The sequence below is a fragment of the Octodon degus genome, unplaced genomic scaffold (assembly GCF_000260255.1).
Source record: "Octodon degus isolate 3935 unplaced genomic scaffold, OctDeg1.0 scaffold00112, whole genome shotgun sequence".
NCBI lineage: Eukaryota > Metazoa > Chordata > Mammalia > Rodentia > Octodontidae > Octodon > Octodon degus.
The window spans coordinates 5,059,867-5,075,870 of record NW_004524688.1 but is presented as its reverse complement, the minus strand read 5'-3'; the positions used below and the strand labels follow the sequence as shown (position 1 = coordinate 5,075,870).

Genomic DNA, 16,004 nt, shown 5'->3' with positions numbered 1-16,004 from the left:
CATGTGAGATACTCACCTTCTCATGCTGAGCGGGCCCAGCCTAGAGCTTGGTGCTCGCCAATGCAGGTAAGAGGATGGCATGCCCATCTGTGGAGGAGCGCACTGGTCTCAAGCAGTGTCCATTTCTGCTTGTCATCTTCCCCACCCTTCTCTTTTAATAGCACTGGGAATTGAACCCAGGGATTTGTGGATGCTAAGCTAATACTCTACCACTAAGTTATATCCTTGGTCCTTTTCATTTTTTGAGACAAGGACTTGTGCAGTGGATTGACAACTGGTGGTCAACTTATAATATACTGCTGAATTGAGCCAGTGTGGTGCTGGGTGTGGGAGGCCCACCTGAGGATTGTTGCCTGCAGCATAAGACTGTTAGGGATGCTATTTGGAGAAGCTGTTGGGTGCTGTTAGAAGCTGTTGGTTCTCTTGCAGGAGTTTGGGATCCCCGCTTTCCTGATGAACCTGGCTGTTCTCGGAGGAGGCACTTGGGGCCTCATTGTCGCTGAGAATGGCTCAGTTCACTGTGAGGGAACTCTGGTCCTCATCTTGAGCACCACTTTCCTTTTTTTTTTTTTTCTGATGAAACCAGAGATTGAACTCAGGCCCTTGCACTTGCCAGGGAAGCGCTTACTCCACTGAGCCATCTCCCCGGCCTGAGCATCACTTTCTGATGCTCTGGAGGGAAAGATGGTACACAGCTCAGTCTCTTGGAGAAGCTTGTCACACTGGTTTTCCTGATGGAATTCAGCTTTCCTCATCACTGAAGGAGCCTGGGACCTCACTGTTGCCGAGGATGGCTATGGTACTTTTCAGGGGAGCTTTGGTCCTTATACCTTGAGCAATGGCTTCCTGGCTCCAGGACAGAGCCCTCAGTCTGCTAGCACAGATCCTTCATCCCGCTGGCACAGACTTTCTAGCTTTTGACCTCTAGGCCTTTTGAGCACAGATCAGTAAAATGGGCCTGCATGAGACACTGTCGTGGGCTCTAGGTCTCCAGTTAGACTTGTGGAAGGTATTGGTATGAGCTCTAGGGCTTCAGCTGGACTCATGCAGGATGCTAGGATCTAGGCCCTCAGATGAATTCCTTGGTCTTCAGGGTGTGGACAGATTTTCTGCACTCTCTTTTTGTACATGATTTTTTGGGTGACTATTTTTTTTTTTTTTTGGTGGAACCGGGGATTGAACTCAGGCCCTTGCACTTGCCAGGGAAGCGCTTATTCTACTGAACCATCTCCCCAGCCCCTATAAGTAATCTTATAAAATATGTCTCCTGTATTGTCATTCTTTTTATTTTTTCCATAATTTTATTGAGAAACAAATAGCAATGAGATGTGTCATTCTTCTCGCAAACCCCCAATTTGCTAAGCTGATTAGACCGAACTGAAAATGTAATCTTCCAGCCTTAGCCTCTCCACTAACTAAGCTTACAGGCATCTGCCACCTGGCCTGGTCCAACATCTTTTTCTAATTTGATCCTCCAAATGACTCAAAGAAGTAAGAACTCTTATTTGCCCATTTTACTGATGATAATCTGGGAATGGTGGCTCATACTTTATTTTAGCACTCAGGAGGCTGTCGGGAGGATCGCTATGAGTTAGAGGCCTAAACTACATACAAAGACCCTGTCTCAAAACAGAAGTGCAGATGATGAAACAGGCTTAGAGAAGTAATAAGCACCTTGACTAACTACTACTGTCAGACTACCAGGTTCAAATCCCAGCTTCCTGGTGCTCAGAGGCTGGGAGTTACGTGGTGCTCATATGCTCAGATTGGAAAGGGTATCAAGAACATGGGGGAGCAGGATTACGCAGCCTCCTGCCATCCAGACCCCAGACAGGCCGTACTGGGGATTCCCCCGCCTGCCCCCTACCTGTCCTTTCCCTTTTTCTCTCCATCTCCCAGCCTGTCACATTCCAGGACTCAGCTAATTCTTTCTTTTGATGATTCCCACTTTCCAGGCTCTAGGTGGAACCATTGATGAGCCCTGGCCCTTTTCATCCTGAGGAAGGTATAGGGGGTGGCCACAGCATGAAGTCAGCTTGGAATCCTAGTCAAGGCCTGGTCAGCTCCTCAGGTACTAGTAGGGATTCCAAAGCAGTGGAAGGGAGAAGGGGTTTCCTGACTGTAACCACAGGTCTTTGGACTTTTGTGGCTCAGGAAAGAAGGGACCTTTGAACAATGAAAAGGGAGTAAACCTACTTAGAACAAGCTTAGCAAAGCACAGGGACCAATCCCCCAGCACCACATGCCAGCCAGCCCCGCCCCCTGGTGGGCTGAGCTGGCCACACACACACACACACACACACACACAAATTTAAAAAAAAATTTAAAAAAAAAAAAAAGGGAAGTAAAGACGTTCAGAGAAATGGCCCTTGGTAGGGGTATAGCTTGGGGCAGAGCACTTGCCTGGCATGTGTTAGGCCTTGGGTTCAATCCCCACCACAGCGAAGACAGCAGGGTGAGCCAAGAAAGAGAAGTTTGCTCCAGAATGCATGTGTTCTTTCAGACACAAAGCTGCTTGTTACCACTGGGCTGCTCAAATACCTTTTTTTCCTTTTTCTTATGTATTTAGTACATGATCTACAGGATCTCACTATACAGATTGGACTCGTAGTGATCCTCCTGTCTCAGCTTCCCAAGTGCTGGGAGAAAATATCTTTTTCTTCCTTTTTTTCTCCTCTTTCATCTGACTACCCCCAGGGATTCCTTTCTTAGAGAAGCTTCTGGACTTCTCCTGCCGGAAGGGGCGTGCTCACCCTGGCTGGGTTCAAATACATCTCCTGGGCTTTCCCTTCATCTTAGCACACGCTGTCCTTGCAAATGTATTCATCCCTCTCCCTGCCTGCCTCAACATTCTGGAGGGACATAAATGGTTCATTGCTTTCCTGTGTGGCCAGCTCAGAGCTGGGTACCATAGACACCTGAGTGCTTGTTCAGTGAATGGTCAAATGGCCCACAACTAGAATAATGGAAGAGGAAGAAGTGAAAGAATGAAAGTGATTTTTCTCTACCAGTTATGATGCCTCCTCCAAACTTTCTGTGGGGGGAATATTACTGCTTTTTTATTTTTTACCTTTGTTTTTGAGATAGCATTTCGCTTTGTGTGAGATGGCTCTCAGCCTCCTGAGGGCTGGGGTCACAAGTGTGCAGGAGACACCTGACTCCATCCAGGCTTCTTTTGCATACACATTAACCCATTCCTTTCCAAGAAGCCATCCTCGTGTTATAGAAGAGAAGACTGGGGCCTAGGAGAAAAGATGGAGTAGATGGTGGAACAGAAGCAAAACCAAGGCCCTGAGGTGACTGACCTGCTACCTGTGCCAGTGGCAGTGGGCGCCTCCTCTGGGGCTGGCGGCACCGGAAGAGCCTTCAGCATGAGCCAGCAGTGGGGCCGGCAATCCCAATCTGGCCAGCTCAGCTAGTGGCTCAGTTTGGTCACCATGCCTGCCACCTGCCACCTGCCACCGCAGCACAGCACTTCTGGGGGGAGGGGCAGCAAGACGAGCCACCTCCTTGCTCTTCTGTCCTGTGTGAGCATTCTTACCTGAGGTGTCTGGGCTCCCATGCTGGGCTGAAAACACCACAGGTATAGTCTCTGAGGTGGGGGTGACTCAAACGAAGCTTAGAGAATAGGGCATGTGGCCACAGAACTGGTGAGAGCCCTGGATTGGAAACAGGACCTGACCTATCCTAGAACCGGAGCTGCTCACAGGAGCGCAGCCCTCGAGACTGGGATCGTGCTGCATGAGCTAGGTCCTCCGAGCCCACCTCTTCCCTCCAATAGTGGGGGATTGAGGTAGGGCTTCCAGCATGTTAACGAATAATCAGCAGCAAGAGGGGGTGAGGCTGTGGGCATGCCCATTTAGTAGCTGCTGCTGAAACTGTTCAGATTCCTAGTCTGGAGTGACACACAGGGCCCGGTGATGCACACACTGGCTGAATTCTCTGACCTGCTCTGCCATATCCACTTTGTTTCACTGGTACATTTTATGTTTTTTTGGTGGAACCGGGGATTGAACTCAGACCCTTGCGCTTGCCAGGGAAGCGCTTATTCCAGAGCCATCTCCCCGGCCCCTCCATACACTTTGTATCTAACACTGCAGAGCTTTCCAGAGCTCCCCAGCTTGGGTCGAGGAGTCATCATGAGCCCGTGGCACAGAGCCTTTCCACACCCTGGCCCTGGCTCCTAAGGTGGCCCAATAACCAGTAATTCTGTACTAAACTCTCACAGACCTCTGCTCAGATTTCCATTCCATTCCAGGTGTTTTGTTGGGGGTGGGGGACTAGAGTTGCTGGTCTTTGAATTATGCAACCCAGGCTGGCCTCTAATCTGTGACGATTTGTGCTGGGGTCGTATGCTTATACCACATCTGGCTGTTACTCCTCAGGTTTCACCTGTTTTTTTTTTTTTTTCTTTGCAGTACCTGGGACTGAATTTTGGGACCTTGCACTTGCCAGGCAGGAACTTATGCCTCTGAGCTATATCCCTGGCCACCTTTTTTTTTTTTTTTTTTCTTTGCAGTACCTGGGACTGAATTTTGGGACCTTGCACTTGCCAGGCAGGAACTTATGCCTCTGAGCTATATCCCTGGCCACCTTTTTTTTTTTTTTTTTTTAATGTAGTTTGTCCTTTATGGTACTTGTCTTGCCATGCAGTTCAGGCTGGCCTTCAGCTCACTGGATAGCCCAGGATGGTTTTGAAATTATCCTGCTTCAGCCTCTCAAGGGCTGGAATTATGGGTGTGCCACTATGCCGGGCTTTTCTTTAAGGTACATTTTACAGGTACTTTAATTTACTGGATGGAATCAATGTCACTAAAACTGTGTGTGTACATCAATCCACAAGGCAGGGAAAGGGCCTTTTCCTATTGTGTATTTTTCTTTGGCCAACAATGAACTTCAGCCTTCCCATCCAGACTTACCCACTGTTTTCAGTTTGCAAAAACAGGCTGGCCCCTGGAAGATGTTGATTTGAAATAAAGGAGGCTGCTGAAGCTACTGCAGTAGGTAAGGAACTGGGATTAAGCTGGAAAGGTAAAATCTGCAAGCAGTTGAGTGCACCACTTAACTCTCATAAGCTAATTTTAAGGTTATACACAGTGTGAAATTAAGCTTGGTCTGGTGGCACATGGATGTGATCCCAGCACTTAGAAGGCCTGAGGCAGGAAGTTCACTGAGTCTAAGGTCAGCCTGAGCTACAGTGAGAATCTGTCCACTGGCTTTGTTGCTTCTCTAGACAAATGACCTGGACTACATTAGGGTTCTTCAGAAATGGGGCAATGTACATTCAAAAAATAACACTTAAACTGACCAGATGTAGTACCTGATAGTTCCTGTTAAGGAGAGGAGCACGAGTTTGAGGAATAAGCATGAGTAACTCAGATCTTGTTTCAAAAGTAAAAAGCTCTATGGAGGTAGCTTAGTAACTGTACTTGCCTGGCATGTACACGGTCCTCAGTTTGATTCCAGTACCATGGTGGATGATAATTTTTAAGTTAAAAGACAAGGATGGGGCTGGGGAGATGGCTCAGCTGAATAAGCACTTGCCTGGCAAATGCAAGGGCCTAGGTTCAATCCCTAGCTCTTAAAAAAAAAAAAAGGGCAAGGACAGGCATCACTAAATGTCAAAAAAGTGTCAATTTATTCCAAAGAACTTCATATGAAAACTCAATCTGAAAAAGAGTAGTTTGCTGGTATAACAGGAAAAAAAAGACAAGCATGGGTCTTTAATCTACGTCCACGTGTCCATCCTGGAGGATAAGGTAGGAGGATTCCTGCTAAGCTGGAGGCAGCCTAAATTAAATAACAAGATCCTCTCTCAAAGCACAAAAACATAAAAAGGATATTTTAAAAAATAATCTAAGGAAAACCTTGTTTTTCCATTTAGGTCAGCAATGAGGAAAAGCCATCCTCTAGGAGGACCTGGCTGCTGGATTTCTGAGACCCTGTGACATGAAGGAGAATGCGTGGAAGCACGGATGGGGCTGTGCCTCTGTGCATGGGTGCACTGGGAATCGCAATGTGTGCTCAGAGGACGAGCTGCTGAACAGCAAACACATTCAGTCTGAATTACATCTCATTTCTTTTAAACTACTGAGGTACTAAGTTGTAATATATTGTGAAATGAAGACCAAAGCTAGGAAGAAAACCATCTCCTGACTCACACAACACAGCTGGCCGCTTGCTGTACTTTAATGTGTGATACTCAAGCCACAAGACATTACGTCTAAAATCATTATAAATTAAATGAAAGGGAAATCACGTCAGTCATTCAGGGCTCCAGAATGAACAGCATCCTCATAGCCTCCACGTTTATCTTCTTTCCTTTCCGGATGTAACTTAATCAGATCATCAATTCGGAGAATGGTAATTGCAGCTTCTGTCGCAAATTTCAAGCTCTTCACTTTAACTATGGTTGGTTCAAACACCCCTGCTTGTTTGTTGTCTCTTGGCTTACCATTGATCAAATCCAGGCCAATCCTGCAATTAAGGGAAAAAACTGGGTAAATGACCTCTTGCAAGTTGACTAAGCAGCCTATTACTTTTCAGTTTCTGAGAAATGTTTAAGACTGCAGTAGTTAATTAAGGTTTGTTAAGTACGTGGACCAGTGCCCCACAATGGATGGAACTATATGTACTACAAAAATGTACTAATGAAAAATTACAGATACAGTAATTATGACTGTCGACAAGTGCATGGCGGAGCCTTGTCAAAAGGCTGACATGGTAGTAAAGAAACCCTGATTCCAAACCCAGCATGGTGACACACACCAGTAATGCCAGCTCTCTTTGAAGCCAACCTGGGTTACATAGTGTGTTCAAGGCTGGCTTCAACTTATAATGTGAGACCATGTTTCCCCACCCACCAAAAAAAATTAATGGTAGGAGAGACAGCTCAGAGGCTTAAGTGCATGCCTGGCAAACATAAGGTCCTTGGGCCGGGGAGATGGCTCAGTGGAATAAGCCCTTCCCTGGCAAATGCAAGGGTCTGACTTCAATCTCCAGTTCCGTCAAAACAAAAAAACATAAGGTCCTGAGTTCCATCCCCAATACTGCAATAAATAAAAAACAAAAACCTGAGTCCAAGGATAACTTAATATATTGTTGGAGACCAGGCTGTACAGGGTTAAGGCCCTGAACACAGGAACCTCTGGCTGTGCTAGAAAAAGAGTACACGCATGGTGCTTTGAAGATAGTCACAGCTGAGGCAACCAAGGACGTGGGCGGCTGACACCCTCCATTCCAGAGCAACAGAGCTGTGACCCTGCTCAGTTCCGAAGCTTGTCTCAATAACCCTGTCCTTTGTTATATTTTATTTTTTGGCAAAACCAGGGATTCTGCCAAAATAAGCCAGGCAAGAGCTTATTCAACGCAGCTATCTCCCCAGCCTCACCCTGTCCTTTATTTGACACCAAACAAACACAAGCCACCTGGAGAAGTTCCTCTCAAATCCCAGGAATTCACAAATGCCATTAGTGGGTTTTGACCTTCCTGCAGCCTAATATCAGACATCCTGTCTCTCTCATTTAAGCTGTTCACCACCCACTCGTTTAGGAGACTGAGGCGAGGCTAAGACTCTGATAATACGTAATCATGCCGTATGACATTTTGGACAAAGAAATGAACACACAGGGTAGTGGCCAAAATAGTGTGCCTAGTGACAATCACAGCCGCCCTGGATTAAGTACACTCAGTAATGTTCTCACAAGGATCAGCTGACCTTATGAGATATTCCTTAGGATGTATTCCTGATGAAGCCATGTCGCACTCTGAAGGGAGAGCCCAAAAATACATACCGCTCATCCATGCATCTTAACATTTTCCCTCAAGTAAAGTGACTCTAGAGAAGCAAGGCAACAATCAAAGTTAAGCAGCCACCATCCTTTGGATGAGTTATGACTGGCTGAACAACAAGCTTCTTGTAATATTTAGGTCTTCTGATACATCTGTGAGTGACATTTTTTGACACTCTAAGATGGCCGCTATCATTGCAAGTGCCATGTTCCAAATAAATGGAAAGGGATTAAAGAAGATTTATCATGGTGTGGTAAGTAGGTGACAACAACAACAACAAAAAAAGACAAGGAACTAAATGCTCACCATTTTAGATTTTTACGCTCCGGGTTAACTTGGGCCTCATTATGAAAAGCTCTTAACTTTGCAACCAGATCTGTGGAGTCCTGGGCAGCATTCACCGCCAGCGTGTTGGGAATGACAAGAAGAGATCTTGCAAACTCCGCGATAGCAAGCTGTTCCCGAGATCCCTAAAGAGAAAGACAGTTCGGTGTCTCTGGGGGAAAAAAAAACCCAACCCACAGCAGCAGCTAGGGTCTCAGACCAGGTCCCCTGACAGCGCAAGCTCAGCTCCCGGCCCTGGGAAAGAAGTCATCCTCACCATGCTGGTGGCGTAGTTTTCAAGGTAGATGGAGAGGGCGGCTTCCACCGCACCCCCACCGGGAACCACCGACTTGGACTCCAAAACTCTCTTCACCACGCACAGTGCGTCATGTAAAGAGCGCTCCATCTCATCACACATGAAATCATTGGCCCCACGTAAGATAATCGATGCGGATGTCCGCGCCTTCGTGCTAGTAAGAGCAAAAACGAAATTCTTACAAAGTGATTCATTGCACCGGTCCTGGTTCAATTCTGCTTACAGGCCACTGACACACAGACAGTGTCCAGGCCACGCAGAAGAGATGACGTAGTTACTACACCTCAACCTACAACGGCCAACGTTGTTCTATCCCATGCGTATAACTGCTCGTATCACCAAGAGACTACAGCAGCAAATAAATGGGAAGGAAATGGATTTGTCCTTGACAACAAAACTGTATCTGCTTTAGGATTCAGAAAGCGGCTCTTACTTTTTGATCAAGATCAGTTCATCGTCACAGATTCTCTCTTGCACCACTTCTTCTGCTTGTCCCAACATCGTAGCTTCAAAAGTTTCTTCACCTTCCAAATTGGCCAATGTTGATAGAACAGTTGCTATTGAGAAAAATTACACCACCACTAAATAGTCTCCTATTGATTCTTTGTCAATCTTGTTATCTTTTGAGATGAGTCTTGCTATTTACATGTAGTTCAGGCTGTCCTCAAACTGACTCTGTAGCTCAGGCTGGCCTCAAACTCATGGCAATCCTCCTGCCTCAGCCTCTGGAGTACTGGGTTCACAGGTGCGCACTCCTATGTTTAGTTCTCACAGTGAGTTCACCATGTTTTATACTGAGAAACATGTCCTGAAAAGAAAAAGGTTTTGCTTCTTGAGACGAAGCCTTGGTATGTTTGGTTGGCCTTAAATTCTGCCAATCCTGCTGCCTCCTGACTGCTAGGGCTTACCAGTCACGCACTACAAATCTAAGGTTTATGGCTCAGACAAACGACGGCCATCTTCTAAGACCATCATGCATATCAGCATGAAGCATTTCACCCAAGACCAGGCAGCACACGTACCTCCAGAAGCTTTAGCAATGCGTTTCAGGTCCCTTTTTAAGACTCTTCTAACTGCCATAGCACCCGCCTCCACGAAATACTTCAGACACATGTCATCAATGCCACCAGTGGTAAGAATCACATTGGCCCCGGTTGCCAGAATCTTCTGAATTCTCTCCTTTGTGATATCTGATTCCCTACAAAAGAAGTATTTCAAGAACCTGGAATTACTTTTGGGGGTTTGAGACAGGGTCTCACTGTGCACTTAAGGCTGGCCTTGAGCTCACTTTGTAGCCCAAACTGGTCTTAAATTCTCATTGGTCTAGGGCCAGGGAGATGGGTCAGTGGTATGAGTGCTTCCCTGGCAAATGCAAGGTTCTGAGGGGGAAGAAAAAAAAAATCTCATTGGTCCTTGTGCCTCAGCCTCTTCAGTGCTGGGATTACAGGTATGTGCCACCATGCCTGGCCTCCTTTTTTGTTTTTTAATAATGCAGGTATAACTTCCTTTAGACATTTTCCAAAAATAGGTGCAGATTAAATTCTATTAACCCTTCCTCAATTTAAAACCCTATTTTAAAATAGTCCAATTGAGCCCAGGGATATAGCTCAGTGGCATATTTGCCTTTCTGGAAATTGCAAGGTCCCAAGTGCGATCCCCCATACCACATAAAATAAAAATAAAAAAACACAGCAATCTAATTTATGAATGCATTCAAGCAATGAAAAATTACCACTTAGGGGCCCCGGGGAGATAGCTCAGTGGAATAAGTGCTTCCCTGACAAGCGCAAGGGCCAGAGTTCAATGCCTGGTTCCGGGGAAAAAAAAAAAAAAAAGAAAAATTACCACTTAGCTTTCCAAATTCCAAATTGAGTTCCTAATCAATAAGCAACATTTGGCCCTAGCCTTTCAAGGTCAGTGAAGACTAAGGACATAAGAGAACCTGTACTGTAACATCATGTAACTCAGTAGTGTCCCAAATCTTCTGATCAAGATTATGGGGCCGGGCTGGTGAGATGGCTCAGTGGTCTAAAGCACCTACTTAGAACAAGCTTAGCAAAACACAGGGACCACGGTTCAATCCCCCAGCGCCACATGCCAGCCAGCCCCGCCCCCTGGTGGGCTGAGCTGGCCACACACACACACACACACACACATAAAATTAAAAAAAAAAAAAAAAGATTATGGGGCCATAGAGGAAAGTGATGGATGATGTGGAGTGTGCCTAAGGAGAGTCACATGGAGAGAAAACATTCTCTCAGGATTTCACAGAGAGCAAATTGGTCAAGCAATGGCCGTGATTCATCCACATGGCTGACACTGACAAAGGATCTACAGACTGTGGTACAAGGTTTCAGGATAAATTCTGAGGGGATTTGACTGACCTTATCAGATACAAAAGCTACATTTGTTATATAGGTCTGCTTTATCTTGGTCTTAACCATCCAGCAGAAAAATATAAAAGCAAAGTATAAAAATAAAACCATGTTAATATGTTGAGCTGTAAAAGGCTCAAGTCAGCAACTTCTGACATTGCCAGTCTTATGGAAAACCCAATAGTATTATGGACTACTGGTCTGTTTTGGAATATTTTGCTGAATTCCCACACCTACAATATTTAGATGACAATGGAATACAATTCTTTGACAAAACTAAACTAAAAAGGGGGATACAAATGAACGACCATTTTGTATGTGTATATTTAAAATAGGATATACAGCTGCAGTCTATTACATGAATAGAGATTTGTTCTAATACTGTCTGTGGACAGAATATCATTTCTGCATCTTGTTCAACCTATAACCACTAAGAATATGCAACATATTATTGAAACTGTGCCAGTAATCGGTTTTGAAACTGTCTCACTGCTATTTGTTTCTCAAGAAAATTATTTGAAAATACAAAAAAGCAAACAAACAAAAAAACCCAAAAACAATTATGTAAAAACACTAGAAAGCTTTCTGTCTGAATCTAGTGAGGAAAATTACTAATCAGTGCTAGGGCTGGCGCTACCATATGGTGGTGTGAAGCGACACCTGACAAGCAAGAGTGGCACAAATCCAGTCCACTAGGCAGGACCAGTCAAGGGGTCTAGAACTGAAATTGTAGGAGGTTAAAAACAGAAGATGAAAAACAGTCCACACTGGGCCAGGGAGATAGCTCTGCAGAATAAGCACTTGCCTGGCAAGCAAAGGGTCCTGAGTTCAATCCTCAGTATTGGAAAAAAAGTCCACATTAATGTGCCTAGTTGGGGGAGATGGCTCAGTGGAATAAGCGCTTCCCCGGCAAGCTCAAGGGCCTGAGTTCAATCCCCGGTTGCGCTTAAAAAACAAAAAACAAAAAACACAACAACAAAAAACTTTGGGGGCTGGGGAGGCAGCTCAGTGGAATAAGCACTTCCCTGGCAAGTACAAGGGCCTGAGTTTAATCCCTGGTTCTGCCAGGAAAAAAAAAATTTTTTTTTGCCTAGTTGAAGATACTTGGTCATTATTTTGTAGTAAAACTAGATTGCACTTGGGACCTTGTACTTTCCAGAAAGGTAAATATGCCACTGAACTACATCCCTGGGCCCAATTGGACTATTTTAAACTTGGGTTTTAAGTTGGGGAGGAAGGGTTAATAGAATCCTTTCCACAGGATTGAGAAGGATCCTATGATGTAGACTATAAAATATAATGGGAAAGATGCAAGACAGATATTAGGAAGGAATAAATATAGCATAAAGATAACATAAGAAAAAAAAGAGAACATAAGCTAAAAAGAATAAATCGAAATTTATTGCTTAGGTACAATGACTTCTAAAGTACAATACAATTTGGGAAATGATTGTACACTGGGATAATAGTTTTGAAGCCTTTGCTGAGTTCAAGATGGCAGGAGGCAGTATGGTTCATCAGGGAAATGACCAACAAATTGTGATAAAGACAGATTCAAAACATCATACTGATCCCTTCATTAAGAAATACAGATTATACTGAAGCCATGTGAGCAGATGAGATCACTGAGTTTTTAGGCACAGACATGTGCCACACTCACATGACATTTTTGTTAAAGATGGATTAAATATAGAACCATCGTCCCAAAAGACAATAATGGACCTGAAAAATTCCTCTCCTAACTATGTGAAAGCTGTTTTAATATCACAGTGCCACACATTGCTCACGTCTGTAGGACCTGTGCTTCTAGTGTACAGTTGTAGACTGTCACCTGCAGTACATAGTACTTGAGCATGATAAACAGCTTCAGCAGTGTTTTGTGTATGTGCTATACTGGTCATCCTACTTTATGTTGGGCCTCACTACGCTGCCCATACTGGTTGTAAACTCCTTCACTCATGTAATCCTTCTGTCTCAGACTGCTGTGTAGCTGGGATTAAAGTTATGCTCTACAACATCCAGATATTTTACAGCTTACTTCTAATTATCCCTGCCTACTTAACTAGTAATGTGCCAGGGATTAGTGGACTGTGGACAGAAAGAGAACCATTTTGTCTATATTTTCAGAGTTACAGTACAGTTGTACAAACACGTAATAGAAAGTAAACAAAGCATAGTTTAGAGCCCTGGCGATGAACCTACGGCATGCGTACCACAGCGTTCACCATCACTGGGTTAGACTGAGGTATAAAGAAGTTACCTGGTTCCACCAAAAAAAAAAAATTAGTTTTTCTGAGACTGACTAGTTTGGTTACCTTTGCAATGATCTGTAGGCAAGAGAAATGAAACAGGTACATTTATTTTATTTTTAATTTTTATTTATTTTATTTATTTATCTTTGGTGGAACCAGGGATTGAACTCAGGCTCTTGCAGTTGCCAGGGAAGCACTTACTCTACTGAGTCATCTCCCTGGCCCCTTTTTTATTCATTTTAATGAGAAAAAAGATAAAATAGCGGTGAAACAGTTTCAATACAGGTTAGTACAAACTTTTGAACTAAGAGAAAGTAGCTGTATATCTTTCCCAACTCTCATACATTCATACATATATATACACATGTATATATACACACAAACACATATATTTCCTTCCAACAGGTGCATTTAACTTGGAGGCAGAAATCAAGTGGTCATAGAGAGATTGGAAGAAAAAGGGGACAATAAGTTCACAATTTACAAATGAGTTCTGTTCCAAGACACTGTTCGTATTATCAAGTCATTTGTATTCAACAATTATACAGCACAGTTGTGGAAGTCCACAACTTGAATATTCCTAAGTCAGGGACTTAGGACTCCTAGGTAGAAAAGAATTAAGCTCAGTTCTTAAGTCTGCTGCCTATGTGGAGGAGTCCCCATTACTACAAAGTTTATCCTGGACCTGGAGTGTCCTCATTAGTTTTATAATACTGATTTGGGGATGCCTAAAAAGCATTCAATTACTGGTAAATGCTCATGTTTTGATTCCTGGGCAACAGATTTGGGAGTCTGTAGGATAAATACCTGAACTCAAAGGACAAAGAAACTACTCCAGGGAGCACACTATGAGATGGTAGCACAAAGAACACACATAAGTGAGCCTAATAGAGTTTCCCTGTCCCCAAACCCGTACGCTCACACCTGTGTCACTTGTGCTTTTGACAAGCAGCTGCCAATAAAACAGTGGAGCAAATCACAAGTAAGCACCAGCAAACAGTTCTGCGTAAGGCATTCTCATGTCACTTCTATAGGAATATGGCAGGACAGGGAACTAGAGCAGGATGTAGGAGAAAGAGGCTTTCCATTTAAGGACATAAGAACCTCAAGTGGAATCATGTGAATAGTTGGAGTTGGCGGAGAAAGGTCAATGAAGCAAAGCTCTTGGGATGGAAGACAACGGACTGCGGGAAAATTACTCTAAGATTGGCCTTTTAAGTGGGGGGGGAAGTATGTATGTGCTGATGGGTTAAAATACACACCAGCCCTAAATCTCAGTAAAAGAAATCCTTGTTTAATTGAACTATGTGTTCAAATTAATGAAGAAAATGTCAGAAAACAAATACCTTGAAGGAGAAAATGCAATAGTGGTTCTCAGAGCTGAGGAAAGGTTTGTACATGTGAGTGATAAAAAGCAACAAAGGCTAAGAGTGGTAAAGTTAGAAAGAATAACTTTGAACACTGGACAGCATAGTATGTTGACTATGGTTGACAATAATTGATTGTTTCAAAATGCGAGGATTTGAAATGTTTTTATCCAATTATCAATCTGATATTATTTAATTATTAATAAATCTAAAGAATTTTGAACATATGTCCAAAAAAAAAAAAAGATTTGAAATGTTCCTCACACAAAGAAATGATGGATGTTGGGGCTGGGGATGTGGCTCAGTGGTAGAGTGCTTGCCTGACACACGCAAGGCTGAGTTCAATATAGAGTACCCCCCTCAAAAAAGTAAATGTTGGAGGGGACATTTATATCAATCACCTTGGTCTGACTGCCACACTCTGCCCAATAAACATATACATCAGGTCATATAAAAATACTGTATTGGGTTTTTATTTGTATTTTTTGGAGATAGGGTCTCACTATATGCTTCAGGCTGGCCTTGCACTCTGAGGGATTCTCTTACCTTAGCCTCCCGTGTGCCACCATGCTCAGTCTAACAAAAATGGAATGTGGGCCGAGCGCAAGTGTGAAGCTCGCCAATAAATGAAGACCAGCACATGAAATTCCAGAACCTAGCATAATCAATTCTAAATTGCTGAGCTGTATACTGCTTCTCCGAATAAACAGGTTCTTGCCTTTTTTATCCTGAATTTCGACTCGAGATCAAAATTGCACAAAATGGCACATTTTCACATATTGTATCACTACAAGTCCCCCTTAAAAATAGTAGTATGGGGCCGGGGAGATGGATCAGTGGAATAAGTGTTTCCCTGGCAAGCACAAGGGCCTGAGTTCAATCCCTGGTTCCACCAAAAAAAAAAAAAAAAAAAAAAAAAAAAAGTGTAGTATATTTTCTAATTTTTCTAGAGCTTATATAGAATAGTTTGTCTTGAATAAAATGTCTTTCAAACAGAAGTTCACCTGTCCTGGCTTAATAGGTGGTGGGTCATGCAAGCAATCCCAGCACTCTGGGAGGCTGAGACAGGAGGATCACAAGTCCTAAAGCTTTGACTTCAAAGTGGATGATGTAGCAAGACACTGCCTCAAAAAACCAACCAATGGGATGGCAAGATAGCTCAGTGGTCTAAAGCACCTGCTTAGGCAAGCATGCAGGAAACTCGGTTCGATCCCCAGCACCACATGCCATGCCAACCCCACCCCCAGGGTGGGCTGAGCTGACCAAAAAAAGAAAAAAGAAATAAAGGAAACATTTAAAGAAAACAAAACAAAACAAAACAAAACACCTTTAACAAAACAATCTTGCACTTCTATAAACCACAAAATCAGTGGTTCTGCTAATTTTTTACCTATGAAACACATCACTCAGTTTACTGTCAGCTGGTGTAACAAGAAGGGTAATTAAGGGGCTGGCGAGATGGCTCAGTGGTCTAGGGCACCTACTTGGAACAAGCTTGGCAGAGCACAAGGACCGCGGTTCAATCCCCCAGCACCACATGCCAGCCAGCCCCGCCCCCTGGTGGGCTGAGCTGGCCACA

At 43.9% G+C, this 16,004-nt stretch overlaps 1 protein-coding gene and 1 non-coding gene across 2 annotated transcripts in view; both read right to left on the bottom strand.

Annotated features, from left to right (window-relative positions):
* Positions 1-6,157: 6,157 nt before the first annotated feature.
* The window catches only part of Tcp1 (t-complex 1), a 30,426-nt gene continuing 20,579 nt past the window's right edge, over positions 6,158-16,004 (bottom strand). Inside the window, exons 6-10 of the mRNA XM_023699286.1 lie at positions 9,454-9,629; positions 8,865-8,988; positions 8,393-8,585; positions 8,098-8,261; positions 6,158-6,477 (exon numbers count right to left, since the gene is read on the bottom strand). Coding sequence (XP_023555054.1) covers positions 6,261-6,477; positions 8,098-8,261; positions 8,393-8,585; positions 8,865-8,988; positions 9,454-9,629 — 874 coding nt within the window. The 3' untranslated portion in view covers positions 6,158-6,260. The remainder of the gene's footprint in view (positions 6,478-8,097; positions 8,262-8,392; positions 8,586-8,864; positions 8,989-9,453; positions 9,630-16,004) is intronic.
* On the bottom strand, positions 8,673-8,801 carry LOC111812103. The gene has a single exon (XR_002817696.1). It is a non-coding gene; the product is annotated as a small nucleolar RNA SNORA20 (small nucleolar RNA).